The sequence below is a fragment of the Calidris pugnax genome, unplaced genomic scaffold (assembly GCF_001431845.1).
Source record: "Calidris pugnax isolate Ruff unplaced genomic scaffold, ASM143184v1 scaffold4, whole genome shotgun sequence".
In the NCBI taxonomy this organism is placed as follows: Eukaryota; Metazoa; Chordata; class Aves; order Charadriiformes; family Scolopacidae; genus Calidris; species Calidris pugnax.
Window position 1 is genome coordinate 5,655,539 of NW_015090781.1, and position 25,149 is coordinate 5,680,687.

Genomic DNA, 25,149 nt, shown 5'->3' on the forward strand with positions numbered 1-25,149 from the left:
TTTTTTTTTTTTTTTTTTTTACATACCTGCACTATCAGGAAACAACCTATTTGGCCACTTACACGTTTATTAATTTCTACTTTCTGCAAGCCTAAAGCCTCTCTAGTGAGCTCTGCATTGGTGTGGTAAAGAACACACACTTCTTGTGCTCATCACTCACCAGTCAAAGTCTGCCTCTGTGCACACACACGGCTCCGAGGTCATAGCCCCAGCATATTTCCCTTGCATGCATTTCTTCTCTGACTTGCGCTTCCTGTAGATCCTTTTTGCTCCCATGATGCAGGCTTCTCCCTGGAAACAAAACCGAAAATATCTTTCTCTGACACCCACCAGGCTATTTGTATCACCCAGTTTTTCCAAGCCTGTGCAACGAGAGCTGTGATTCAAGGGAAGAGGATGGGAAGTCAAATGCCGTGTCGGTACACTGGAGCTAATTAAAGCTACTGAAGCTTTAACTGAAACTAAAACAGCTTTTCCAATAGACGCTAAGAAATTATCTGAGGTTGCTTATGTATCTGATTCAGTTCTGAATTCGTTCCAAAGCCAATGAGCAATTGATCCAGTCCTGTTTCTCATTTATAGATTAGGTTTCACAGCAACTGAAAACACAGTCTGATCCCTCTGCAATCTGAGAACACAGAGCAGGTCTATTCTTTGCTCTGATCTCTTTGGCAATAATTTTGTTCAGTAGAAATTGGTAATATGTGCATATGTAAATACTTACCACGGACAGTGAGTTCAGGTTTTACAGGGTTTCACTTGCTCTGTGGTTGCTAAAAGTTCCTTGTCTTTTCACTTCTATCTCCAACACCCTGCTAAATATTTCTATATAGGGAACAAGGCTCAGCCTTGTAATCTCAATGGAAAGCAAATCAAAAGGCAAGAGTCCATAGCAGCCTTCCTAAAAATAGTTCTGCAAGCTCCAAAGCCAACATCCTCAAAGATATACTGCAAACTCCTTGGCATTTTTGCTTATGCAAGCACAAGAAAGTAAAGAACAAAATACAGCGAGGTCTCACTTGTTACCTTTTATGCTGCTAAAATCACTGTAAGAAAGAGAAACTTTTCATGGCTTTGATTTGCCCATGAAACAGAAAGGCCTGAATGGCAACTGGTGTAAAATGCTGTGCCTCCTGGAATTTCAAGGAAGCTGTGCTGATTTTCAACATCTGAAGATCTACGTCATAACCAATATTTTTAGTGTGGAGTTGTGCCTTGCCTGAGCAGCTAGGCTGAGTCAAGCTACTTTCATTTCATATTCATTATTAAATTCTTCCCCAGCAAGATACATACGGAAAGACAGCCTTTGATGATAGAACTGGGTGTTTTGCTTTAGACTTCAGTGGAGCCTGTGGTGTTTATATAACCACAGAATTTGGGCCATATTTTATTCGAACCTGATATAACACAGGCTGTTGTGCCAAACTTGGCAGAACTGGGAAGGTGCCCCAAGGCAGGTGCAGGCACTGTGTGGAGCACCTCACCTTGCTGGGCACTTCAGCCATGGTTCTGGGAGTGATGCAGCAGCTGCATCCAGGGTGCAAGGGACAGGGTGTGGGGATCTAACAAACTGGGGAATAAAGTGCCAGAAGTGCCACTGCTGAGAGAGATGGAACAAGGATGAAACCAAATGAGCAAGAAATGAGGCTAAGAGGGCAGGAATTTGGAGAAACAAGTGTGAATGCAACTAGAAGGGTCTTAAGACGCTGGCTCTGAGCACACAGAAGGATGGAGGAAGAGAAAGGAAGTAAGGAAAGGGAAACTGGATGGGGGATATAAGAGTGGAGGAGTTCAGGCCTCTTTCAGTGGCAGTGCTTCCACCCCTGTTGCATTCTTCAACTCTGGGTAGGTCTGAGCTAATTGCCTGCATGGAGAACGAAACACAAAAGGCAGTCATTGATCCTTCAGGGATCACGGAGTGCAATCCAAGGCCGATACACCCGTGTAACAAAAAAAGACCCATACAGTAAGGGACAATCTGATACACCCAACTAGCAGGAAAAGACACTTGATCATGCTGATCTTCAACTGCAGGATCATTAGCTACTTCAGGTCAGATCCCAGCCTCCTTGCTTCTCACCTGGCTATGAAGTTGCCAAGGCCTGTAGTCCTCTTCTGCACATCTCCGATCAAAAATGGACTTGTAGTCTACTTTCACCAGCTGCCACTCTGAGCGGTGGCTGAAATGTCCAAACACTCTACAGAATACATCAGAAAGAGTATACAGTGAGAGTTAGCATCAGATGGAGTCTGGTAGCTGGAGCTACAGTCACTCACAAATTTAAGATTAAACAATTTAATATTAATTACTTCAGGAGTGCCAGTCCTACTGATTTTCACTTAACTGACACAGTTTAAGCAAAACTTAGGCTGTTAAATATCTTGACCCTCTTAAAAACTGCATATAGCTTTTATTCTGTAAATCAAGATCCTCCCACTTACATCAATCCCCATCAATCCCCAGAAGACTTTTGACAAAGGGCTGGAGACAGTTATATAGGAGTTTGATATCTCAATTATAAGCTTTGGGAATCCCTTCCACAGAAATTAAAAACAGAACCTGAAGGGAACATTTTCCATACATCTCTATTAACTCAGGTTAGTTTCCAAGCCACATATTCTGTTTATTACAGGTCAGCCCATTTTTTCCTGTTTTTGCAAATCTGATCTCAGGTAAAATGTCACAGTTTCTGGCAGAGTGAATACAGATTTATGCACCATGCAGAACTCAGCATATCACATTGAAACTAATCATAATTTTTCATGACTCAGGCTCCAGGCAACATTTTGTAATTCATTTTCATGTCTTCATTTTTCTGTGTCTCAGTTTAAAAAAAAAAGAAAAGAAAGTAGCAGCAAAAACACAGCTATAAAAATACCTCACTATTTTTCTTTTAAATACTCATCTGTCAAGAGTAACTCTGCTTTAAGTAACATTCAATTTGAGGAGTCAGATTTCATGCTGATAAGCTAAGTGGTAATGGTTTTACAATTTGCAAGGAACCACATTGTCATTCCCTCAATCATATCACAAATAAACATTGATGATTTACCAACAGAAGACTGCACACGCCTAGCTTCAGATAGTGCTTGGTTTGGTCCCCAACCAGAAATGTTGTTATGTTACAAACAACCCTTGTGAGGTATTTACAGTGCGTTTCCCACCAGCAGCTCACTTACGTCATGATGAGAGTTTCCTCTCCAGGTTCCCCTAAAACTCCATCGACAAACAGTGGGAGGGATGTGAAACTGTACTTGCTCCAAGACCTCCCTTCATCAAAACTTAACCTGGTGGAGAAAGCAGAATTAGTGTCTTCTATCCTTACTCTCCTCCAGCTTCACTTGAAGAGACTCTCTAGTCCCCTACAGCTGCTATGGAGAAACGGGAAGCAGCTTCTGTTCTTGGATACTGTGCTTTCAGCCCTTTACATAACTATTTTTTGGGGAAAGCATCATAAATCAGAGCATTGATCAGGCTCGTTTGACATTATACCACTAACCCACAGCCAATAGTTAAGTGGTAGAAACTAATAAATTTACATTAGTGATAGATGCTTTAAGAGTAAAAAGTAGCCTAGGATTTTTAAAAAACAATCAATGGATTTTAAGCATCTTATTTTTGCGTCCCCAATATAAGACATTTTAAGGAGGTTATATTTCTGGAGCACCAAGGGCTTTGCCTCTTCTGACCAGCAGTCTTCCCTGCAGTGGGTCTAACTGAAAGCTTGGAACCACTCGCTCACCACTTCTTAAGACTTGGGTCTGTGTGTTTCACATATTGATATGACACTGACTGTCGTATCAATATCTGTGGAAGCAAATCATGCATGGACATATAAGTAAATCATACAAAACAGCACAAAACTATATTCTACCACACAAACTCAAGAGTGCTAACTAGTGGGGACACTTTTGCCTAATTGGCTCTGTAACCCTGAATTTATTCAACAAAATTCTGGTCCAAAAGTGCTGCCTGCCACATAGAAGACAATTTAGTTAATAATTTTGAAAATTATTGAAGAGTACTACGGGAACTTAATAAGAGACAAAGCCACAATCCAGATACATATTACATAAATTATCAAACTCAAGAAGCAAAGTTGTGGTAAACCAGGAAAGTTGTGGAAATACGTTGATAATATCTCTCTCTCAGATATTTTCTAGATTGTAGCTACAGAGAGCTCTGGATGCAGCCTCACTGCCTACTTCCTGGGGTCTGAAAAGAGGGACAGCAGACATTTAGCACAGAGTCATTACCAGAGATGTCTGATAGGCAGAGATGTGTGTTTCATGGCGACCAGTACTCCACCCTGATCCAGGTACAGAACACTGTGCTCTTCCTCAAAGATCTGGGGGGAAAAAAAAAAAAAAAAAAAGCAAAAAAGCACATATATTTAAATCTAGTTCCCTTTACATGAAGAAAATACCATAGTTCTTTAAGTACCATCATGACAGAGGACAGGTATGTGCTAAGGAAGTTATGGAGAAGAGTATAGAGACAGTTCCTGGGTTTATTTTTTATTGCTTAAGGCTTCGATTGTTTTTTTCCCAGCTTTTCCAGGTCCTTGGAAAATGCATTCTGTCTCTGCTTGACTTAAAGTTAGAAACATGAGTTTTTGTAAGGAACAACAACTTCCCTCCTTTCAATGACAGATTTTGGTTTAAAGAACAATTTCATGTGTTTGCATGTATTTGGCCCTATCTCACATAAGTAGATGGAAAAATGAGGGCTGGTCAAATATTGTAAAATTATTAGATTCTTGGAATATCAAATATTTTAAACTATTTTATTTTCCTGTGTCTTTTTTTGTACTAGCTTTCTGCAAACATCTGTTTCTACAGCAGCATTTGTCAGTCTGGGAAAGTCAGTCTCTCTCCCTCTCCATGACTTGATATCCCATCCAGAAAATAGGAATAATAGAACTTCCTGTTCTGAGGATAAACACATTAAAAGGTAGTGAAACTCTGTCAACAGGTGGGATTCCACTAAATATTAGGAACTTGATTTAACTTAATCATCCAGTCTCTTTCCACAATTAATGGAGAAGTAGCTTTGGAACAGGATAAACTGAATTCTTTTTTCTCCATTAGCAAAGCAAAATAATCCATTTATATGGACACTGAACTTTGGGCAACTCATCTTGGGTGAAATGAGTCCCACACAGAGTAGACCAGTGTGGCCACTAAATCTCTGCAGACTGCAGCTGCTGAGGGAAAATATAATCATGGACAAAGAAAAATGATTTGGTCCGTACAAGGGATGTACAACAGTAAAAGGAAACACATTCTCTCCCCCTAGTGTTCATATATTAATTTGTTCTCTTTGCGGCAGGGTTAAACTGAACTCATACTGTGTAGAATTATAAAAATAATTTTCTGTTATATGAAGTCTAATGTCATATTCATTCTTTTTATTTGAGCATCTCTCTACCTCTTAGAAGGGAATAGATGTTCACCCTTTTGTAAAGATTTGCAGAAATCTACTCTGAACCAAAAGAAACAAAAATCAATTAACAGTTTGAAATTACTTTTATGACCATTTCCTGTGATTACTATTTAAACCTGTGATTCTGGGTCATTTACCTGTCTCCAAGTGTTTCCAGCATCAGAAGAAACGAACATGCTGATGTCAGTGTCTGATAGTTCAGTGCCTATATTACCTGTAAGATGAGCACTGATTAGTGATGCAACACTCTAAGAAACAGTAAAGTTAGTAAATCAGGGGAGTAAATGTTTTTATTTACCTTTTGCAATTACAGAACTTCTAGTTTTGGGAAGAAAAAGAGGGGGAAGAAGGGAAGGGAAAGACATTCAGTTTGACGAAAATATATATATAAAAGATCCAAACCATACAGCTCTCCACACCTCCATAGGTAAGTGAAATGCCCTGATTTGAGTCTTATGTTCACGGGAGTACAGGACTAGGAGTGATCTTGGTCTTGAAGGCCAGTTTCCGTAAAAACATACGACAAGTGGAAGGGCCATAAGGACTTCCATTTGATAGCCTGCCTTCCTTCCCAGTACTGGTGGTGTGACACCCCAGAAGCCACTCAATGTCCTCCACACCCATTACAAATTCAAGCGTTTGCACATCATACACAGGCAAACTTTAAATGTTTCATACCTGAAGCTACAATAATACTGGGGGCCGTGTCTCGGCTGGCGATGTTTCCTGAGGTATAGGGATTCTCTGAGACCTTCAGGTGAAGATGAAGGGAGCAATAGGGCTATGGAGAAAGGGGAAATAAAAGTAAAAAGCAGACACAACATCAAATGCATGCTCCTGTTTCTACACGCTTAGAAATACACGGTGTCTTTCTGTATTAATTCCTAATTGCTGCATTCAGCCACCCTTAGAAAGACACAGCCACTGTCCTGCTTCTGTTGTGAGAGTTTTGCTGTCATTTCCAAATGCAGCCTGTTCCCACTGGGAAACTGATTCACTAGACTGAAACCCTCTCACAAGGACAAGGTCTTTGAGACTGTACCCACAAAGGAGGCAATAAGGCTTGCAAGAGCAGGTAGCAGCAAGGACCACCCAGCTCCCCTGGCTCCTAGCTCTCTTGAGAAGCAAGGAAGGCTGCAGACAGGATGAAGTGACTCTCGGAGCAGCATTGCCCAAGCTATCTCTACAACAAGAAACAATATAGCCTAATCTATGTGGTGCTGAGTCACCGCTAATTAGCCATGAGAAACAACTTAATTCAGACAGTGTCATACCATTTCTTGACTCTGAGTGTTTTTTGACACATGACTCTGTTCTGCACTGCTCTAAGAAGAAATGCCAGGACTGGAAAGAGTTTAAAAGTTTTTTAAAACAATGCTTCATCGCCCCATCAGGATGTGACCTTTGAGATTTCAATACAAATACATCCATGGAAACCCCAACTATTTGTTATTGATTTTGTATGTCAGGTACTCAGAAAAGACAAGAATGGTACAGAATAAATCAGCTGAGCAAGAAGATAAGACAGACAGGCAGATCTCCACAGTTGCCATTACAATTCCCTTGTGGTAATTGCCCAAATCTCTAGTGTGATAATTTCTGAAAACGTCTGATAATTTTTGCCTTCTCTTGGATTTCCAGTATTTTTTTTCTTCCAACCTCATGAAACCTTCATGAAACATGCTAAGTGAAGGAAGGTGGAAAGATATTGGCAAGAAAACCTGAAGCAAACTGACCCAATTGAGGGGGACATCACACAGGAACACAAACACAGCAAAGCCGATGCTTCAGCTTGCTCTAAGATGAGCAGAAGAGGCTCCACAGAAGGATCTTTAGGAGGCAGGTCTTTCTGTCTAATATCAGCTGCCTAAAGGCTAGGTCTGCAGCCCCTAAAATTTTGTAGGCTTCCTCTGCAGGAAAGCTATAGCCCCGTAGGTCACTGGAGGAAGACCACTGATGGACTCTGAAATAAAAAACTCCCTGTTAAGAATGGCAGGGGGTTTTGGCAAAGGTGAATGAGTGTGGTGAGGAGCTCTCGCTTATGTGAGACAGGAAGAGAGGACATAGGGTGGTGCAGAAGGGAACACAACCTGCCAAGTGGAATGTACTGAGCAGCCTAACTCTAACTGACAGCCTTGCGAGGGCAGCCGCTGGAGCAGCCTCGGGGCGCAGGGAGGGACTGGAAACCAAATCGAGCTGACATGCATGCAGGAAGTGGAAAAGCATTGCAAAAGCATGAATTCTTTCATTTCGCATTTTTATACGTTGTGAAAAGACTAAATACAGAACATATTTTTCAAACTACCATACTGTAAGCTCACTTCAGCATTTTGAAGACAGTAGCTAATGGCAGCAACAGCCGATTCCCCACTCTGACAGAGATTAGACCTTTTAGATTCAAATCTTTGTGCTACAAGAAGATTTCTTTCAAATTTGTCTCATTTCACAGATATAGTACACAGAAATGGAATATATATATCTCAAATATTAAAAGCCAGGTCACCTGTCTAAACAGAGAGGTGGTATTTTTAGTGGTAGGACTTGGAGTGCAGTAATGCTTACAGTCTCTAGTGACATTTGGGTATGGTAAAAAACTCAGCCCCTCCCCTTGAATCAAACACCTGAAGTTATTGCCCATGGCCATCTCATGTCCTTCCTGTAGCAGCACTCTCTTCTCCACCCCTGACGTACACCTTCTCCATCTATATCCTCATATAGTTCATTGACAGGTCTTTTCCAGGCTGGTTTGTCTTCCATCATACTGTTGGTCCCTTTGTGTTCCTCCTCTAGCTCCCACAGCATAACTCATATACAGACATCTCAGCTTTCTTTTTCAGAATTTCCATCAATTGTCTTTATCTTTCTTGTTACCAACAGGCTACTGAAATCATTATTATAATCAGAATCACCAATTTTGGGTTCCCTTTCACTACTTAATGCCCAGCTATACTTGGTAGACACCAAGGGGCAGACAACTATTGCCACGGAGCATTTACAGCCTAGGTAGAAGATAAAGCACAAGTGACATAGACCGTTGCTCTGCTCACTGAGATAGTTCTTACAACCATACTGGAGTCCCATCACCTGCTTTCTAATATTTTCAAGACAGCATTTTTTTGCTCCCCTCTCAGGAGGCTCATCAGTCCTTAGTGAAATTTCTCATAAATACCTACAAACCCACTCCTTGGCTGTTCTGCAAAGCCTACCTGAACAGTCTCCAATGGCATGACACAAACAAACCAGCTCTTAGTGACTGTCCCTGATTAGGAGCAGGGCAAAGTGTTACAACACAAGGATGATGGTAGACACCATTCACAAACCTCGGGGTAGTCACAGTATTTGCTCACCTGCAATAGCAAGGAGCAATGGAGAGAGATAAACACTTCCAGGAGAGATATTCAAAACACCTCAGTTAGATGCTTAAATTATTCTGCAGCAGATGGTGTGAATGCCCTCCCTTACATGAAATGGGTCTTTGTCCTGAAATCCTTATAATCCATATAGACAAGACAAACAAGATGTGGGAGGGAATAAACAGATGTCTGGGGAAGAGAGGCACAGAGAAAATAAATGGCTTGCCCAAGGTCACACAGGATATTGGAGATGGGCCTAAAAATTGAATCAAGATTCTCCTGAGACTTAGCCCAGTGTTTTAACCACAAGACCATCCTTGGAAGCTAATTGATTAACTATCCTAGACAGATGCCCATAACTTGAAGACAGAATTTCTCCTCAGTTAACCACTTCACAGCACAAGATAAGTATCAAACAAAACCAGCATCTTTGGGATATAACACCTTGGCAGCTATTTTATGAAGAATAAGTGCATTCAGCCTAGAAAACAAGTGGTATAAACAAGAAAAATAAAACCCTGGGATTAGATGGGATTTCCTTGCTTTCCTCCATCCTCATTATTCAGAGTCATCTCACAAAAAATGCAATGAAATTATTTGAGCTGCTTTGAAAAAACACCTCGAGCGTACTGTCTGTAGAGGGACGGTTCCGTCTGGCCTGCCTTGTGTTCCAACCAGATTCCTTCTTAACCTCTTTAGCTGCCAACTTCGCTGTTATGTACTTATTTCTGCATTAGCTCTGCTCTGCCTTAGTTCAGTTTTAAAGACCAGATGCACAGAGGACGTGGCAGAGGACTCGCAGGCTGGGGACAGTCCTGTCACTCTGGGAAAGGGCAAACCCCATTCTACCAACAAGCTGGAACATACCTCATTGCTGTGTCACGAGCTGGAGACACTTATGTTGAAAACCAGCAGCGTGAAAGCATTAGTATCTGCTATGGAGTAAGGATGGGAGCTAAGCTAGATGTACAATGGACTGTTAAGAATTCACTTAGCAATGCCATAAAGAGAAGCAGGATCATGCCAGGAATAGCCATACGTATAAGGAAAAGGAGTAACTGATGTAAGGAGGTAAAACTTCTGGTGATGCGAGGGTAGAGAGAGTGTGGTTAAAGAGGTGAGTGGAACTTGTGAACTATTTAAATACTAAAGCTATGTCACATTGACTGACAAGGAACAGAATTGCCTCAGAGCAATTTTCTCCACTTTTTCCCTCAGCAGAATGCCTTTATGGATCCCTGACATTTCCAGGCATTACATTTCCAGTGCTTTTGCTTCAAAAATTTCCCTACCACTCCTAACTCCTGTGGTCTTTTCTCCATCATTTCTTGAATTCTTGTATTCCGTATTCTGCCTTCATCTTCCCACACCTTATGTGCGAAGCTCAAATCAAATTTTTAAATAGCTTGGCTCTCTCTTGCAAGATAGTTATTTTAATTTGTGGCTTTGGTGCATTTTCTGTACTGCTATCCTCCCTTTCTCTTGCAGGCAGACTGCATGGTCCTGTAAAAGATCTGACGAGTCAGTTTAGTTCAGATTTCATCCACCTGCTTTCTTGCAAATTTGCAAATCGACCACCCGAGACCCTGTGTACTCAGCTGATGATTCCTGCTCTACGACCATTCCACTAGCACCAAGGAGTGCTCAGACAATAAAAAAAGGCCTCTTGCCTGTTTCACCTGACGCTAAGGGAAGAGGATAAATAAGTATGGCTCAGCATTCCTCCGGCCTTATCATGAAGAAGGGCTGACAACTCAGTTTCTTCCCATTCTCCTGGAAGGGTAACGACTAAGCTACATGGTTTTAGTCCACTGAGGATTTGTCTCCTACCACCCTGAAATAGTGGACTGATTCCAACAGATGCCCTTGGACCTGAGATGCCCACCCCAGCCCAGGTCACAGAGCATTTAAAGAAGTAGTTTCTTTCCAGTGAAAACAGAGGGACAAGCCTACATCGAACGTGTGCAGGAGGAATCAATTCCCAGGGCAGCTACATTGTTGCACAGAGAACAAAACAAAAACAAACCAGTGATTAAATGGTTTGTGTACGGTGGAGCTACAAGGATGTAAACACAATCCACAGAGCACCAAGAGCTTCTCTGGGGCAGTTCTCACTGTGTCCCTACAAACATCCACACTTCTGCTCCTGCTCATCATCCCTGCCTGGCTTCTTCAAGTTTATCACCCTCAGGGGAATTCCAGCTTGTCCAGGCATATCTGGTCTAATTTTAAATGAAATTAACTGTGTTCTCAGGTGCCCATGAATATAGAAGCAGACACAGTATGAATGGGAAGGCTTCAGGGAGCCATAATCCCTTCTGTCCATAAGAACCATCCAGTCCTGCAATGGCAGCATATTCTTGTATATAAAATACATAATTCCTGCAAATGACAGTTCCATAAGGAACCCACGGAGCAGGACCTCGGGCTCATTTATAGTCACACAATGGTAAGTCAGATCTCTCTCGATCAGTGCATGACAATACCAAGAAAGACCTTTTCTCAGAACTCAAACTTAAAATTTATGGAAAAAAGAACAGAATTTAGTTTGATTCTTTCATTTGCCTGTGTGGTTTTTATTTCTGCTGCCTTGCCAGGCCCCCAAAATACAACACTATCATAACATATAATAAAAATATTCGGTTTCTGATAAATTAGGTCGTAATGTGAAAAAGTCAAGGTGTGGGTTTTTTTACCGACTATGTTCACTTGGGTTAAGATTAGATTACAATATATTTGAAACACAAAAGATTCTACACATACCCCTTCTAAAAAATTCAATTGTTTTATGTCTGCAAAGTTTTCTGAATGCCATCTTTCTGGGTTTCATCTTACAGAAAGATTTAATTTAAAAATGCCCTTAGTTACAATTTTTGAAAACTTGGAAGAAGAAAAAGAACCCAAACGAATTTAGTCATGCTCTGAAATAACTCTTCAGTTTGACCCTCAGTCTTCCTTATTTATTTTTTCCAAACTGGAGAGAAAATGAAAGGCTTGCATTTTGGCTCAATCCAAAAATCAATTATTTGAACAGCTTCAAATATCAAGTTATTTATTCTTTGCTCTTGCAATAATGCATGGGGTTCAGTTAAGAGATTAGTGCAGCATTCAGCTATGTACCACCCTGCACAAAATATAAAGCTGATTCAGATTCTAACAAATTTACAGCCTCAAAATGAGAAACATCATAGTATTTTTTTTTTTTTTTCTGATGGAAAATAACACGCGTAGGATGGCAGGAGGAAGAGAGGTCTAAAGAGTGCCCCTGATTCTGCCTGGAACCATGTTAGAATTTGTGTAATATAGAAGCTACTGAGAATCTCAAAGGCTGAGGGTCTGAGTATTGTCACACTGTACATAGATTATATATGCTGAAAAATATGTCAAGATCAGTCTAAGGTTTGCAATTTGACAGAGATCTCCAATTCTATTCCCACAGCTTATATTTCACTTTCACTCTTGGAAACTGTTTGCGTATAATGATGATTAAAGACTTACCTATATGTTGATCTATATCAATAAGTACAGAGACAGGTACAATAGACACCCAACACATAGCTATACATGTATTTGGATGAATACATCGATTCTCGCTTCTGAGCTCAAAGAGAAAATTATAAATATTAATTCTGCCAATAGACCGGCCTGAAAGAAATCAGAGCTCCCCTCTCGTTACAGCCTGTTATTAGGTCCCTGAAAGTTCCTGAGCTACAACAGCTCACTCCTCCCATCTAGTGTCCACAGCATCAATGCACAGAAACGCAGTTTAAGGGGAGACCTTCTCTTGTGCAGAAGGAAGCTGATCTACGACGCTTCCTTTTGTTCCAGAAATTAAATTAAGCTAAATTACAATGTCAGCTCTTGCAGCACCACCTGGCACCCCAAGCCTGATGTACTGCACTTTTAAAATGCAGCATTCCTTCCCTGAGTTATACCACACAGTCTACGTCTGGTAGAAATAAAATAGTTCAGGGATGTTACCACCCCCCCAGGTTTCCCCCCAAGGTACTTACTAAGAGACAGTGAATAGGGTTTCCTCTCAGATCAGTGTCCGGAGCCTGCAACAAACTCCAGTCTCTCCCTTTATTGTAGGTGATGAAAGTTTTCACTTGGTTGTCGATCTTCTTGTTAGCCAAGAACATTCCCTTTATCCCTGCTACCTAGGAAAAATTGACATGGCTGAAAAATAGATCAAGATGATGCAGGTGTTGTGCAGGTGTCTCTTTTGCTCTGTCAAACCCAACAGGGATCTGGTGGCTGTCACTGTGGTACATGTCAGGGCAAGAATTGCCAAGGAGCATCAGAGGAAGGCAAATTTTGTCACTGGGGAAAAGATAAGACCGTCACAGGTGGAAAGGTGACAAACGGAAAAGAATCAGCATGGGAACATGGAAAGGTATCAATAGTATTATCTGTAAAGTGACAATCTCTTGACCGGAGGCATCCTTCCCCCTGAAAGATGAAATATGTACAATGCAATTATTTGTCTCTTACACTGCAGTACCAGGAAACAGCAGCATTTGGGCCTTGCAAAGAAAATGGCAGCACACACATAAACTTGCAGTTCAGCTCTTCTACTCTCATACAGTCTGCTTAAGACATTTCATCTAAGGATCCAAATGTGTTTCATAGTTACCAGTTTTTCACCAGGATAACTTAGGGCACAGAGGTATTTTTATTACAGTTTCCTATTTTGAGGAAAACAAAGCACTGGTGACTCCAGCAAGGCTGCCCAGAATGATAGTTCTAGAGCTAGAAATGAGATTCTAATCCTTTTACTTTTCCTGGTGTTTTACCCAACAGCTTTACCCCACAGACCTGCAGCAGGACTTTGTAAAGATGTGATGCTAACAGGCTCACATTGGAACCAAGCCCAAAAGCGTCTTAGTGGGGAGGAAAAAAAAGTCAACCTCGAACCACAACTCACACTGCAGAATGTTCCCATCTTCTCAGCACACTGAAAATCAATAGCCCAATAGCTGCTGCAGCTTGCGAATGAATTTGTTAGGCTGTCATTCTGCAATCTGAGTGCTGCAATAAAAAGGGAAGTGAAATTGGGAGAACGGAGGAGGAAAGTGAGAAATTTCTTTGGTTTCCAGCAAATCTGTTCAGTCATCCACCTCATCTTTTCTCACGATGTGGAACTAGTACAAAGAATCATTCATCAAGACTTTATTCATAGAGATTATTACTTAAATGGCATCACATGGCAAACGGTTACACAGCAGATTCAGAGTTTGTTCCAGCTCAACTCATTTAATTATGTGGCTGGATTTGGATGTTACAGCTCCCAGTGAGTAGATCCTTATCACATTTGTAGTCACATGCTGTGGGACTCCTGGGGTACAGTGCACTGGTACAGTACTGGGGTACTTAGTTGTTCCTGCTTGAGCAATGGCACTGATTTTCATTTGAAGTTACATAAAGACTTATACATGACTTGCAATAATGGGCAATAATCTTTAAATTAAGAAGTTAACTAATTTATTGTTGATACAAGCATAAAAAGATAGTATTTTCAGTTTCTTAGCTGAGTTGTTTGGATTCACCCAACTAAGTATTCAGGTTTTCTTTGTTGTAGTAGAAAGGCCCCCTGAAAAGACAAGGGTACCCTGTCTCCCCGTGATACTGCATGAAGAGAGGGCTGGAAAAATAACACAGTTCTGCCTTTACTGCTAGAGGCCAGAGCCTATAGCTCTGTTTGTACTTCTCTTTGTTGTTGTCCTGAAATAGTTGTTTTATATAGTCCCTGAGAAACGCTGGCCATAAATGATTAAAGAGCATTTTATATATCAGGTGATAAATGTGTTCTGAAATCCTGTGAATTTTTCTTTTTATGATTCTAGTCATGGGCTGGGACTCCGAATCCTTTCCTGAGAAAGCAAAGTATAAGTTATACTGTCAGGCTTGGACAGCTTTATCTTAAAAAAAGACCACACACACTGTCCCTGTTTGTGTGCTCCTGATAGGAGGAGAGACACCGATTGCGAACACACAGCCACGGCACACACAATGATCTGTTCATCCCTGCTCTTCAAACAATCATAAGAGACAAAGACTCATGCAAGTAGGTGCATGACCACCAGTGGTCAGAGAGAGAAGCACTCCATCACCTCCCACCCAGGCATTGTAGACCATCCTCCCCACCCTGCATGCCTTGTGTGCAGATGCAAAAGGTGTCTACAGCTTTAGAAAGGTTCATACAAGACACTTGAACGCACCACTCAAAACACATTCTTCACTCCTCATCCCCAACTTCATACAGCAACCAAGATGCGTACTGCTGAAAAAATAAGTCCCAGAGTGAAAGGCATATATACCATAGCTATAGACACATCTCCTCATGGTTTGGTATCACTTCAGGCATGGATTCCTTGCTCCAGGATTGTCTTGCTGCAGACAAGTCCAACTACAGAGCCAAGAGCCATATCACATCATTGGAGAGGTGCAGGAATGCAGGAACTAGAAGGCCACTCAGACCCCTTGGCCAGTTACACTTGCTCTAGGAGGTGGTCTCTAGGACAGCCCTTCTGCGACTGCAGACCCACTGAATGCTGAGTCTGGTGTGCTGCTGCTGAAGTGGCACTGGAAGGTGGTAGAGAGAAGAGCTATTCTCATACCCCTCCCTGCCCAACATGCACATTAAACAGACCTTTCAAACAATCTTGCTTTTCTAAATATGCCACTGTCACCACAGAAGGACTCATTTTGCCATCTCCCCACTTGCTTTTCATTTATCTATGGCTGCTTTTTTTCTTCTCTCTTCTTCATCTCCATTTACCCCTAGAGCATCCATCATTTGCAACAACCCTACTGGGAGAATCATGCTGGATGGCTTTCTGTTCCCTTCTAGCTAGAACATCAAATTGAAAGGAAGGTTTGTGCCAGGTTCAGTGTCAGCCAATATTCTTTCTATCTAGATAATCAGCAGATATGACACTACAAGTCTTATTCCATTAATTTCAATCCAGGTTACTGTGTGGTGTCAGCCTAATAGAACAAAACAAAGGCTTTTTCTTTCCCCCTGGGATGTAGGACACCTTTACATAATGCAGTGAAACTGCTTCTTGAGCTGACAGTAATAAGAGGCAACAGTTTTTCCATTGGCTGCCAGCACTGCAGAGAGATTAATAGTAAAAATGTCCAAATGACTGAAATGCCAGTGCCCATCCTCCTACAGTTCATCTGCATTTATGTACAACACTTGGGCTGTCTGGACAATTCAAGGTGGTTTCCAAGAAAAGGGCAGCTGTAGGCAAACTATATAGCAGAGCTAATATTCAGACGGTGATGAGGAAACACAGGAAACATCTTTATTTTCAAAGGAACTCAGATCTAGTTCATAGTTAGAAAATCACCTGGAGGAGACCTGAAAAGAGAAGCTGACCCTCAAAACAGCAGCTGAAGACTGAATTTCTACTTAGCTGAGTGCTGTCTTCAGAAATAAAACAGGCAGCAGAGCGAGAGAAGTACAAGGGCACATTAAAAGTCTTATTCTTAGGATCAGTTGCCATAGAAGACAATGCAAATTGGTACTTTTTCAGGTGAGTTTAGGCAGAATGTATTTGTCAGAAAAAGTCACACGGATAAAAGGGACATCAAAATTTGGTAGGAGAGTTTCCACGCTCAAAGCATACCCAAAAGGGTGTATCTAAAATCACTTCAGTTCCCAAAATAGTCCAAGTTGGGGAAGGTGACAAAGTTAGATGAACTCTTCAAAGTTCCTGTGTCTTCTTACTTCTAAAAAAAAAATTTAGGCTGCCAGAAACACAACAAAAATTAGAATATGATTCTATTCAGAGGGGTGGGAGCTTTCAGAGCCACAGGCTGGACCAATGTGGGCCAGCAGTATTTTGGCTGAGAAACTTAAAGAGTTCCTCTTAGGGACTGACTGAACTATTCCATTACATCTTCTGATGCTTAAGCTCTTCCTCGAGAACCTACAGAAGAATACAGCAGTGAATCTGTTCACAATATTAAGCTGGGTGTAAATTCAACACCTGTGTAAAACCTGGCCTTGAAACTCAGCTGCTTTCACTGAGACCCTTACGTAAAAGGAGGGTAAAACTATGTGTTTAGTCACTTTTTGGCTCTGCTGTTCACATGCATATTATGAGACTGATGTGTGAGAAGAAAATGGTACAGGCATTGTGTGAGCTCCGGAGATAGGAATGAGATGTTTGGAGTCATGACATACCTCATAGAGGTCAATCATCACATTCCCCTCCAGACCTTGACTACTCTTGACGTTTTCCAAGGCCAGGGTGAAGTACACCCCTCGGGTGTCGGAGATATACAGATTGTACGTGTCGTTCTGGTTCCACTCTTGTACAGCTGCAAACACCTGATTCTCATCTGTGCTGATAACATGCATGTCCTAGGGAAAAAAAAGAGAGGAAGGTTACTAGAGGGAGCTCCACTCTGTCATTTCCAAGGGCACCAAAGTAATTGTGGAGGAGCAAGGGATATATTTTGGCTGCAGTTTAAAAAAAAAACTGTAGACAGCAGTCCTGTAAGCAGATAATTCCATCCAGGTATATTTTATACCAGCTCTCTTCTGCCAATTTTCAAAGCAGTAATTAACTGATGAGGTGTTAATTGAACATTTACATTGGCAGAAGAGTGTTATACAGAAGCACTTTCCCCCCCAACAACATTTGCATTTTAATGAGTACTTTGTTTGGGGGAAAGGGCGTTTGGCACCTGAGTAATTGTGGAATCACAGATATTAAAAATACAGGGTTGTTTGTTGTTTTTTTTTTCAAAGAAGCAAAAAGAGGCATCTGAAACATCTGCTTCTTGACTAGGATTCAGAAACCAAGTATGCTTGGGAACTGATACAAAGATGATCTGATGGGTTACCATCTGCAGCCAGTGCTGCTGTTATTTATTATTTCTAATGACAGTGTTGAGTAGAAGCCAAGGCCCTGGACCACTGTGCTGTACATCCCCCCCTGAAATATAACAGAAAGACAACCCTAATCCTCACTAGATGTATAGAGCATATAGAGCAGAAGTGTTGTTAGATCACTAGTGTTATGAGTGAGGCTTTGTTTTACTCTGTTTGTTCTGTTTGTTACAGCAAGCAGGAAACAACAAAAAGATTGCATAATTAAAGAAAAACCAGAAACTATTAAACCTGATTCCTTCTTTCTATGCCTGAAGAAATTACTACTCAGTGGGAAAAGCCACCAATAGACATTTGAAGCTCTATCTGCCCAGCACAGGCACCCTGAGTTCTTTGGTGCCATAAAAATCTGTGGAAGTAGTAAAAGAAATGCAGATTTCTTAGCACCAGGTGATTCCCAGAAGATTTGGCTGTTCTGTGTGGTTTGGGCAGATATCCCAAAGTTAATTCTACTTCCATGAATCTCAGCCAGGGCTCTCTATATGCAAAACTAGGAACTTTATCAGAAAATATACTCTGGAAGCTGATATTACTTCTTCCTTCTGCTAATAATAGTCTTTGACAATTCCCTTTCTTGTGGTTTTGGAGAGGGAATTAATACTTCCAGATGGAGATCTGTAATGTAAAGATGAAAAATAATATAATAAAGAAATCCAATCAATAAATTTGAAGGTGGATTCACCATGAAGTTAAGATTCAGAACAGTTGTTCGTTCAACCAGATCCAGATCTGAGCATGGAGTGGATGAATATTCACTTGATTAACTTGCTTCTTTGCGCTGGAGAAAAAATGTATACCAGAAGATGGGCTGGTTTTGTGGAGGAAGAGATTGGCTTAAATCTTGAAGCAACAGAAAAAGCAATATAAGTCCCACTGCCTTCTGCTAATTGTGGCTGTGACTAGGTACCCTCTCTTAGCTCCAGATGTGCTAGTAGGAGTTACTGACACAGCTGTTTGTCAGAGGCTCCGTATTTCAGACTGTCAGCCTAGTCAATCTGCTGGTAGCTCTACATGAGTAGGTGTTCCCCATGTGCTTCAGACAACATTGGCTAGCACAGCTCTAATCTCAAGCTTAAACTTTTGCATAGGTGCATATACATCTCTCTATTTAAACATAGACAGAGATTATAAGTAAAACTTATTTTATCTGGGGAATGTATAGTATCATTAGCTTACCATTTTAATCAATAGTTTTGTAAAAACTAGGAGAGAAAGATAAAAAGATATTTTGATCAACACCAGGGAAACCTAAAGACAATTTCTTCAATGATTAAGAAACAAATAATTTATTCACTAGGTGCTTCCTGAGTTTTGATCAGATCATGCTCTAAGATGCAAGTCTAAAGATCCCAGTAAAGCTGAAGGAGTTTAAGCCTGGAGAAGCAGAGACTGAGGCAGAATTGGCATAATATACGTAGTGCAGAAAGTAAAAAAAGATAGCATTTCAATGGTTTATCTTTGGGGATCAATTAGCTTTTCCTCTTAATATGGCCTTGTGCAATAGATGCAGTCACCAATGCAAAGCTTAGATAGGAAGGGATCAGTATATGTGCATTAAACAGGTCTTTAACCAACACCAGGAATTTTTCAGTTTCCACAATGGGATAATTAAAATTAATCAGCATATCGTATTCAATTTTTATTTTTTTTTCATGGTGGGGCTAACTTTTTTTGGAGGAGGAATAATACAAAAAGACAGCCTTCATTTTGGTATGGAGCAAGAGCTTCTTCCCCTACTGCAACAGATGTTCATTTCACCTCCCCAGAGAAAGGTAAGAGGACAGGAAAGTGAAGCAAGGCAACTTTCTCAAACTGTCATTGTCATCTTGGGGGGCTCCCTGTGCATCTGCCTCCTGAGAGCCTCAGCTTTCCTCTCTGTGTTCCAGCACACAGTGTAAATACATTAATATGCAGTTCTACTATCAGTCCCTCTTGCCTCACCAAAGACAAAAGTAAGAGCACGATGCTGTGGATGGGTTTGATCAGGTGTCTGCTCAAATGACTAAAGGCCAAGGCTCTCTGAATTACTAAACACGCTTCAATTGCCCTTATTGCACTTGGTCAGGGAACTCTTCTTCCTGGCAAGTTAAACAGCAGGGATGTGTAATGCCTGTTTTATCCTGTCAATTACTGGGACTGTCAGCTCTTTTTAAGGTCTGTATTTAAGGATTATTTTTTTTTTTTGTGGTTATTGCTTCTTCCACCAGGATGTACATCCTGAGGTTGAAAGAAGGTGATGAATTTAAAACAGAGGTGCCACACGTACCCATCCCATCAGCATTCAGCCCAGCAGCAGTTAAGGACAGGTCTTTTAAAAAGAGAAATTGCTTGGCTTGCTACAGTATTCACAGATGTCTGCCCAGTGCATTGGTCTAAAATGGAGTGAATGTACCCCGTGTGTACATTAAAGGTGATTATCATGAGTGACATTAAAGAGCTTGTGACAGACCCTACTTTGTGGTGCTGTGGTACAGAACAGGCAGTAACAACCCGCAGATCGACATCACTGCAGAAATTAACAGCCCTTAATAAAGATCATTTACAGGGTTAACACAACCTGTATGCACATATGCTGTCATGTTCTTGTATGGGAGGGAGTTTCAAGTTCATTGAGGCTTTTAAACCAACTGGTTACTAGGCTATCGATACCACCAACAACAATATTTTAGTTTTGATTTGTTGTAGGCCATTCCTGCCTGAGCAGCAGTATCACCTGCCAAAGCTCCCTGCCGTCACACCCCTCCAGTTTAGGAAGGGTGACATGCAGAGACAAAAAGCTTGATATTTCTGCCTTCAGCTCCAGAAGTCACTTAGTACTGTTTACCATATTTGGCCCCTCTTTCTTAGCTGAAGGAGATAAAAGAGAACTTAGGCATAAAAGCAGCTGTTTGTTTCAATTCCTTGAATAGTATAAGGCTTTGTGCATTTCTAATAAAAGCAGCCATCCTGCTTTGATAGCAGCCTACTAGACAGCCACAGCTCTGCTGTAGCTCCTTCCAAGCCAAATGTAGCTCTTCAGCCTTTGAAGATATTCCGAGACTGTGACAAAGTGTCTTTTCTCCTTAAATATCTGCCTTTTCTTTGGGTCATATAACATGAATGTATTGTTCCAATTCCTATTCTCGGAGCACACATTGCAATTTAATTGTAGTGCATTTTTCCTGGCTCTCCAGAGACCTCTTTGAAAAGGTGGACAGTTGGAAAAGTAAACGTGGGCTAAAGGAAACAGCCAGTTCAAAGCAAGCAATGGCTCTACGAATGGTCTGAACCAGCTCTAAAGGACAATTCTGATTTGGGTATTACAAAAAATGTAACTCCTTTGCTAAAGGCTACTTCAAATAACACACGTTTAAATTTGATCTGAATTGACAGAGCAATTCCTTCCTGCTTGGACAGGAAGTCTCAAACCATGCCCTAGAGTACTATCTTTAAGTGTGAAGATATCATGGCTTCTGGTAGGGTCCTCAATGTCCTGTGAGCCTGGGTTTTCAGGTGATGTAAACAGAAGCAAAGGGTACAATGGCAGAATGGGTAAAGTATGGCACTGAAGGTCCGGGTTTGAGCTGCAGTCTGGTTATATGGTGAAGGTCACCCAGTCAATCCACCATGAACAAGTCAATTGAGGTGAGAAAGCAAAGACAGCCAGCCGTGACGTTAGCCATGTTATGCCTTTGAATGTTTCATCTACAAAATCTAAGATACTTTCAACTTCTAGGAAAAGGCCAACCTCGCACTTTTTTTATTTCCTTTTGACAATCCTTGCTTAATTTCTTAAAAAGCATTTTTCTCCCGAAGTTAGTCCTCACATATAAATCACAAAATTATTTTCTACCTTTGATCTTAGATTTCATTTAAGACAGACTATACCAATAATAAGAAGGTCTCAAAAAAATCCCACTCTTTGTCGAGAAGCTGTTAGGAGTTCAGCTGCAAAATGGTGATTTCTTCAAAATGGAGCTAACATTTTATATAGGTCTTTAAAAAAGAATTCAGCTCCAGGAGGCAGCAATAGTCTTTCAAGCTCCAATGCTAATTCACTATTGTTCTTAATTAGGGAAGATATGGAGCAGACACACAAAGACATTTCTTTGCTTGGTTCCCATTAAAATCTGCTAATGAGGCAAAGCACAAAAAGCGACCCACTCAGGATAGGGGCAGGAGAAGGGAATTTTAAGACCACAAGAATAGGAAAAAAAAAAAGAAAAGAAAGGAAAGTCCCCTCCAAGACTTAATTAACTATGGGAAAGAAACAGTAATTGACATGGGCTGTTTTATCTGTCTACATTTCGTGCTGATGTCCTTGAGTAGCCAAAGTCCTGACTTGGTTTTCAGTCCTTTCTTGCTTGCAAATGTTCCTTTAAAGAAGAATGAGGTTTTCACTCATTGTGAGTCATCTTGCAGTTACCTGTGTTAGATTCAAGAATTTCTGTACAATCAAAACATCTGTAGGTTCATATGGGCATTCCAGCAACAGCAACCTACCTTGGGCAAGGAGTACTTTGGCAGCTTCATCTGTGCAAATGCATTCCTTCTATAAGAAACGTAATAATGTGGTCTTCCTCCTGATGTCAACTATGAGAGAAGCAGGAAAGTTATCAACAGGGGTTTTTTTTAATATTTTTTTATCATCAGAGGAAACGTCAAGCAAAAGGTGTCAAGGAAAATATCACAGTGTTGGTGGCAACGGCTTAAAACTGCAGCTCTATTACAATTGATGAATAAACACTGATCCAGCTGAGGGTGGCTGAAAAAAAAGAAAGAGAAATCCCATTTTCTGCAAAGGGAGACAAAGGCCAGAATTTCAGGTGAAAGTCTGGGGAAAGTGAAGTCATGGCTCCACTTAGGCTATTACATCACCTGCTGATACCACAGCTCTCCTCTGCCTTACCACAAAACACTCTGTTCTTTGCTGTCTGCAGAGCTGCCGTGTAGGCTATTGGTTAGATCAGAAGATTGGCAGATAGGACGCTTGATTTCTATTTCTGCCTCCAGCTTTGGTTCCTCTGCAGCTCTGTACAAGCCATCATATGTATCTGTTACCAGATCAGCTGAGCGTTCACAGCTTCTGAAGGCAGGAGAAGCTCAGTTGATTTGGTATTTCTGTGAATCTGGCCATTTATTTAAGTGCCCAAATACTGATGGCAAGACCTTGAAAATGCTGGGTTAGAGAAATGTGAGGTTTCACTTCCTACCACCTATTAAAGGGGAAAAAAATAGGAAAAAATAGCTTTTTAGCTGACAGTGCTATCTGACTTCAGTGTGCCTGAAATCTAATCAATGTTTGTAAAGTACTTTGAAACCATTGGATGAAAGATACTGAAGAACAAATATTCCAAGGAATTCTCCATGCAGAACTTTGCTTTAATTGCTTGCTATCTGGGCTTATCGAGACTTTTCTTTAGTAGTAAGTGCATAAAAATGCACTGCAGTCGTTTAAAATGCAAGATACACAGAAGCTAGGTTCATACCAGATTCAGTAAAATAAGAACTATTTCTTATTCTAAAGCTCTTCAATAATATTTTTTAAGGGAATTGAGCAAAAGTTAGTGGAAGGAAGGCCAGAAGCATTGTTTATGAGACAGTGTGAGTTTGTAAATAAAACAAGGTGTAGTAGGAGAAGTAAACCAACATTCCCTTATCCTTGTGGTTTTGACCCTACTAATTCCCATTCCAAATGCCTTAGTTGCAGAAAAGCCAGATGGAGATCAAGGCAGGCAGGGAAGAGGGGAGGGTGCTCAGGTTGTTCATCTAACTTTCCAAGCCTTTACTGGCTGGTATAGGGCTACTCATCCTCTGAGGAACACTGCCTGGGATAAGGCAGGATCCAGCATCAGCCACAGCATGTTATTTAGCTGTTCCTTTCCAGCCAGATACTCCCAGATACATACGGAACCACTTGAAGAATCACCTTTAAAATTACCAGCCCGCAATGAATTCACTACTTCAAACACAGCAGAGGTTGTTTCCAGGGATTACAGTATTATTATTTCATACCTGTAAGTGTCAATTATTAACGACTGGTAAGTACTATTTCTTTGACTTGTTATATTTATTTCTGTTTGAGAATCTCAAGAAGTTTAAGGATTAAAATAGGACCTTTGCAGATATTACATGATACCTTCCCAAACTGCACTATGAACATGAATATATGAAGTTGTGCAAAGTCCCACTGGGCTTTAAGGGGAGCGCTGTAAAAGGCTGCCCCTCCTCACATGTTCCTCCTTCCACCATGCAGCTGGCACGGGGGCAGAACAAAGCCAAAGTCTGACAGCACTGGGAGCACTATACAACAGTTTATAGACAGAAATGCATCAAAATACAAGGGCTATCCAGAATGGTAGACAATCTCCCCAGCACTGACTTCAGATGAGGCAAAGGAGTTGGCTTCTCTGCAGTGTGTAATAACATCAGGTCACAACAGAGAAGACTAACAATCTTGAAGAGCACAAAACCAAGGCATCAGTGATGAAGTAATGAATCAATTCACATATGAAGAGAAATTTCCCAGCTCCTCTGTCACTGGAGCCACAAACACACAGTCATTCTGAACTGAGAGAGCATGACTGAACGCTGATGCGTGCCCAAGTTTTCCTTACCACATAAACATTTCATTTATGCCTCAGACACACCAGGCACAAAAGCTATTCTGGAACGTATGTCCCAGACTTATTTGGGGATGATTTAGACTGGTGTTTATGACTGAGTTCATTAACTGAAGGTAATTAGCAATCAACTCACCCAATTTAAAATACCAGTCCTCTCTCTCTCCTCCACTCTCAAGCATGGCAGAACATAAACTGTCTGGAAGACGAGTTTAGTCTAATGACTGCCAGTTCACCACTGTGTTCCCTACCACTCTGTTGTTATTTTTGTCCTCTTCAGCTGCTATTAGATGGACTCTGGTGCCAGGCTAATGAAACCCACAGTAGTTAGATCTATTCACCAGCTTTCACCTGGAGCACAGCTTGGCTGAGTACATCTCATCCTCAGCCTTTTGACTATAATCAAAACTGAAGCATAACAATAAAGCCTGATTACTCCTCCTTTGGTTTTTTCCCAGACTCCCTCCCTCCTTTTCCATTTCCCTCCCATGCTCTGAAAGGTTTTGGTCTACTCCCTTGTAATAGCAGATGACTGACACATCACTTCAAACTGGGGGGTTAGAGCAGTAACCCTGGAGTGCTGATGGGATTGCAGGGAGTGGCACAGAGCACCCCAGTACATATGGTGGATGCTCCAGGCAGGAACTCTATGATCCTACAGTGACAAGATACTAGAGGTAAAAGGAACACTATTAGTACAGTAATAACCTGATACAGTCCACTCAGTGACTTTATCATCTGGATCCAGTGTTGTCTGATTAGATGGGACTGACACATTTGCACACACACGCAAAGGAATGGAAGAGAAAATAATACAATATAGAACAATATAATAGAAAA

The 25,149-nt window shown here is 41.1% G+C and overlaps 1 protein-coding gene across 4 annotated transcripts in view; it reads right to left on the minus strand.

The window, feature by feature from the left end:
• The window catches only part of LOC106898323 (VPS10 domain-containing receptor SorCS1-like), a 296,409-nt gene that overhangs the window by 50,026 nt on the left and 221,234 nt on the right, over positions 1–25,149 (minus strand). For all 4 annotated transcript variants that reach the window (XM_014959531.1, XM_014959524.1, XM_014959514.1 and 1 more), the window contains exons 8-16: positions 22,190–22,279; positions 16,997–17,176; positions 12,813–12,959; positions 6,125–6,227; positions 5,584–5,660; positions 4,258–4,349; positions 3,181–3,288; positions 2,081–2,198; positions 161–291 (exon numbers count right to left, since the gene is read on the minus strand). In XM_014959531.1, coding sequence (XP_014815017.1) covers positions 161–291; positions 2,081–2,198; positions 3,181–3,288; positions 4,258–4,349; positions 5,584–5,660; positions 6,125–6,227; positions 12,813–12,959; positions 16,997–17,176; positions 22,190–22,279 — 1,046 coding nt within the window. The remainder of the gene's footprint in view (positions 1–160; positions 292–2,080; positions 2,199–3,180; positions 3,289–4,257; positions 4,350–5,583; positions 5,661–6,124; positions 6,228–12,812; positions 12,960–16,996; positions 17,177–22,189; positions 22,280–25,149) is intronic.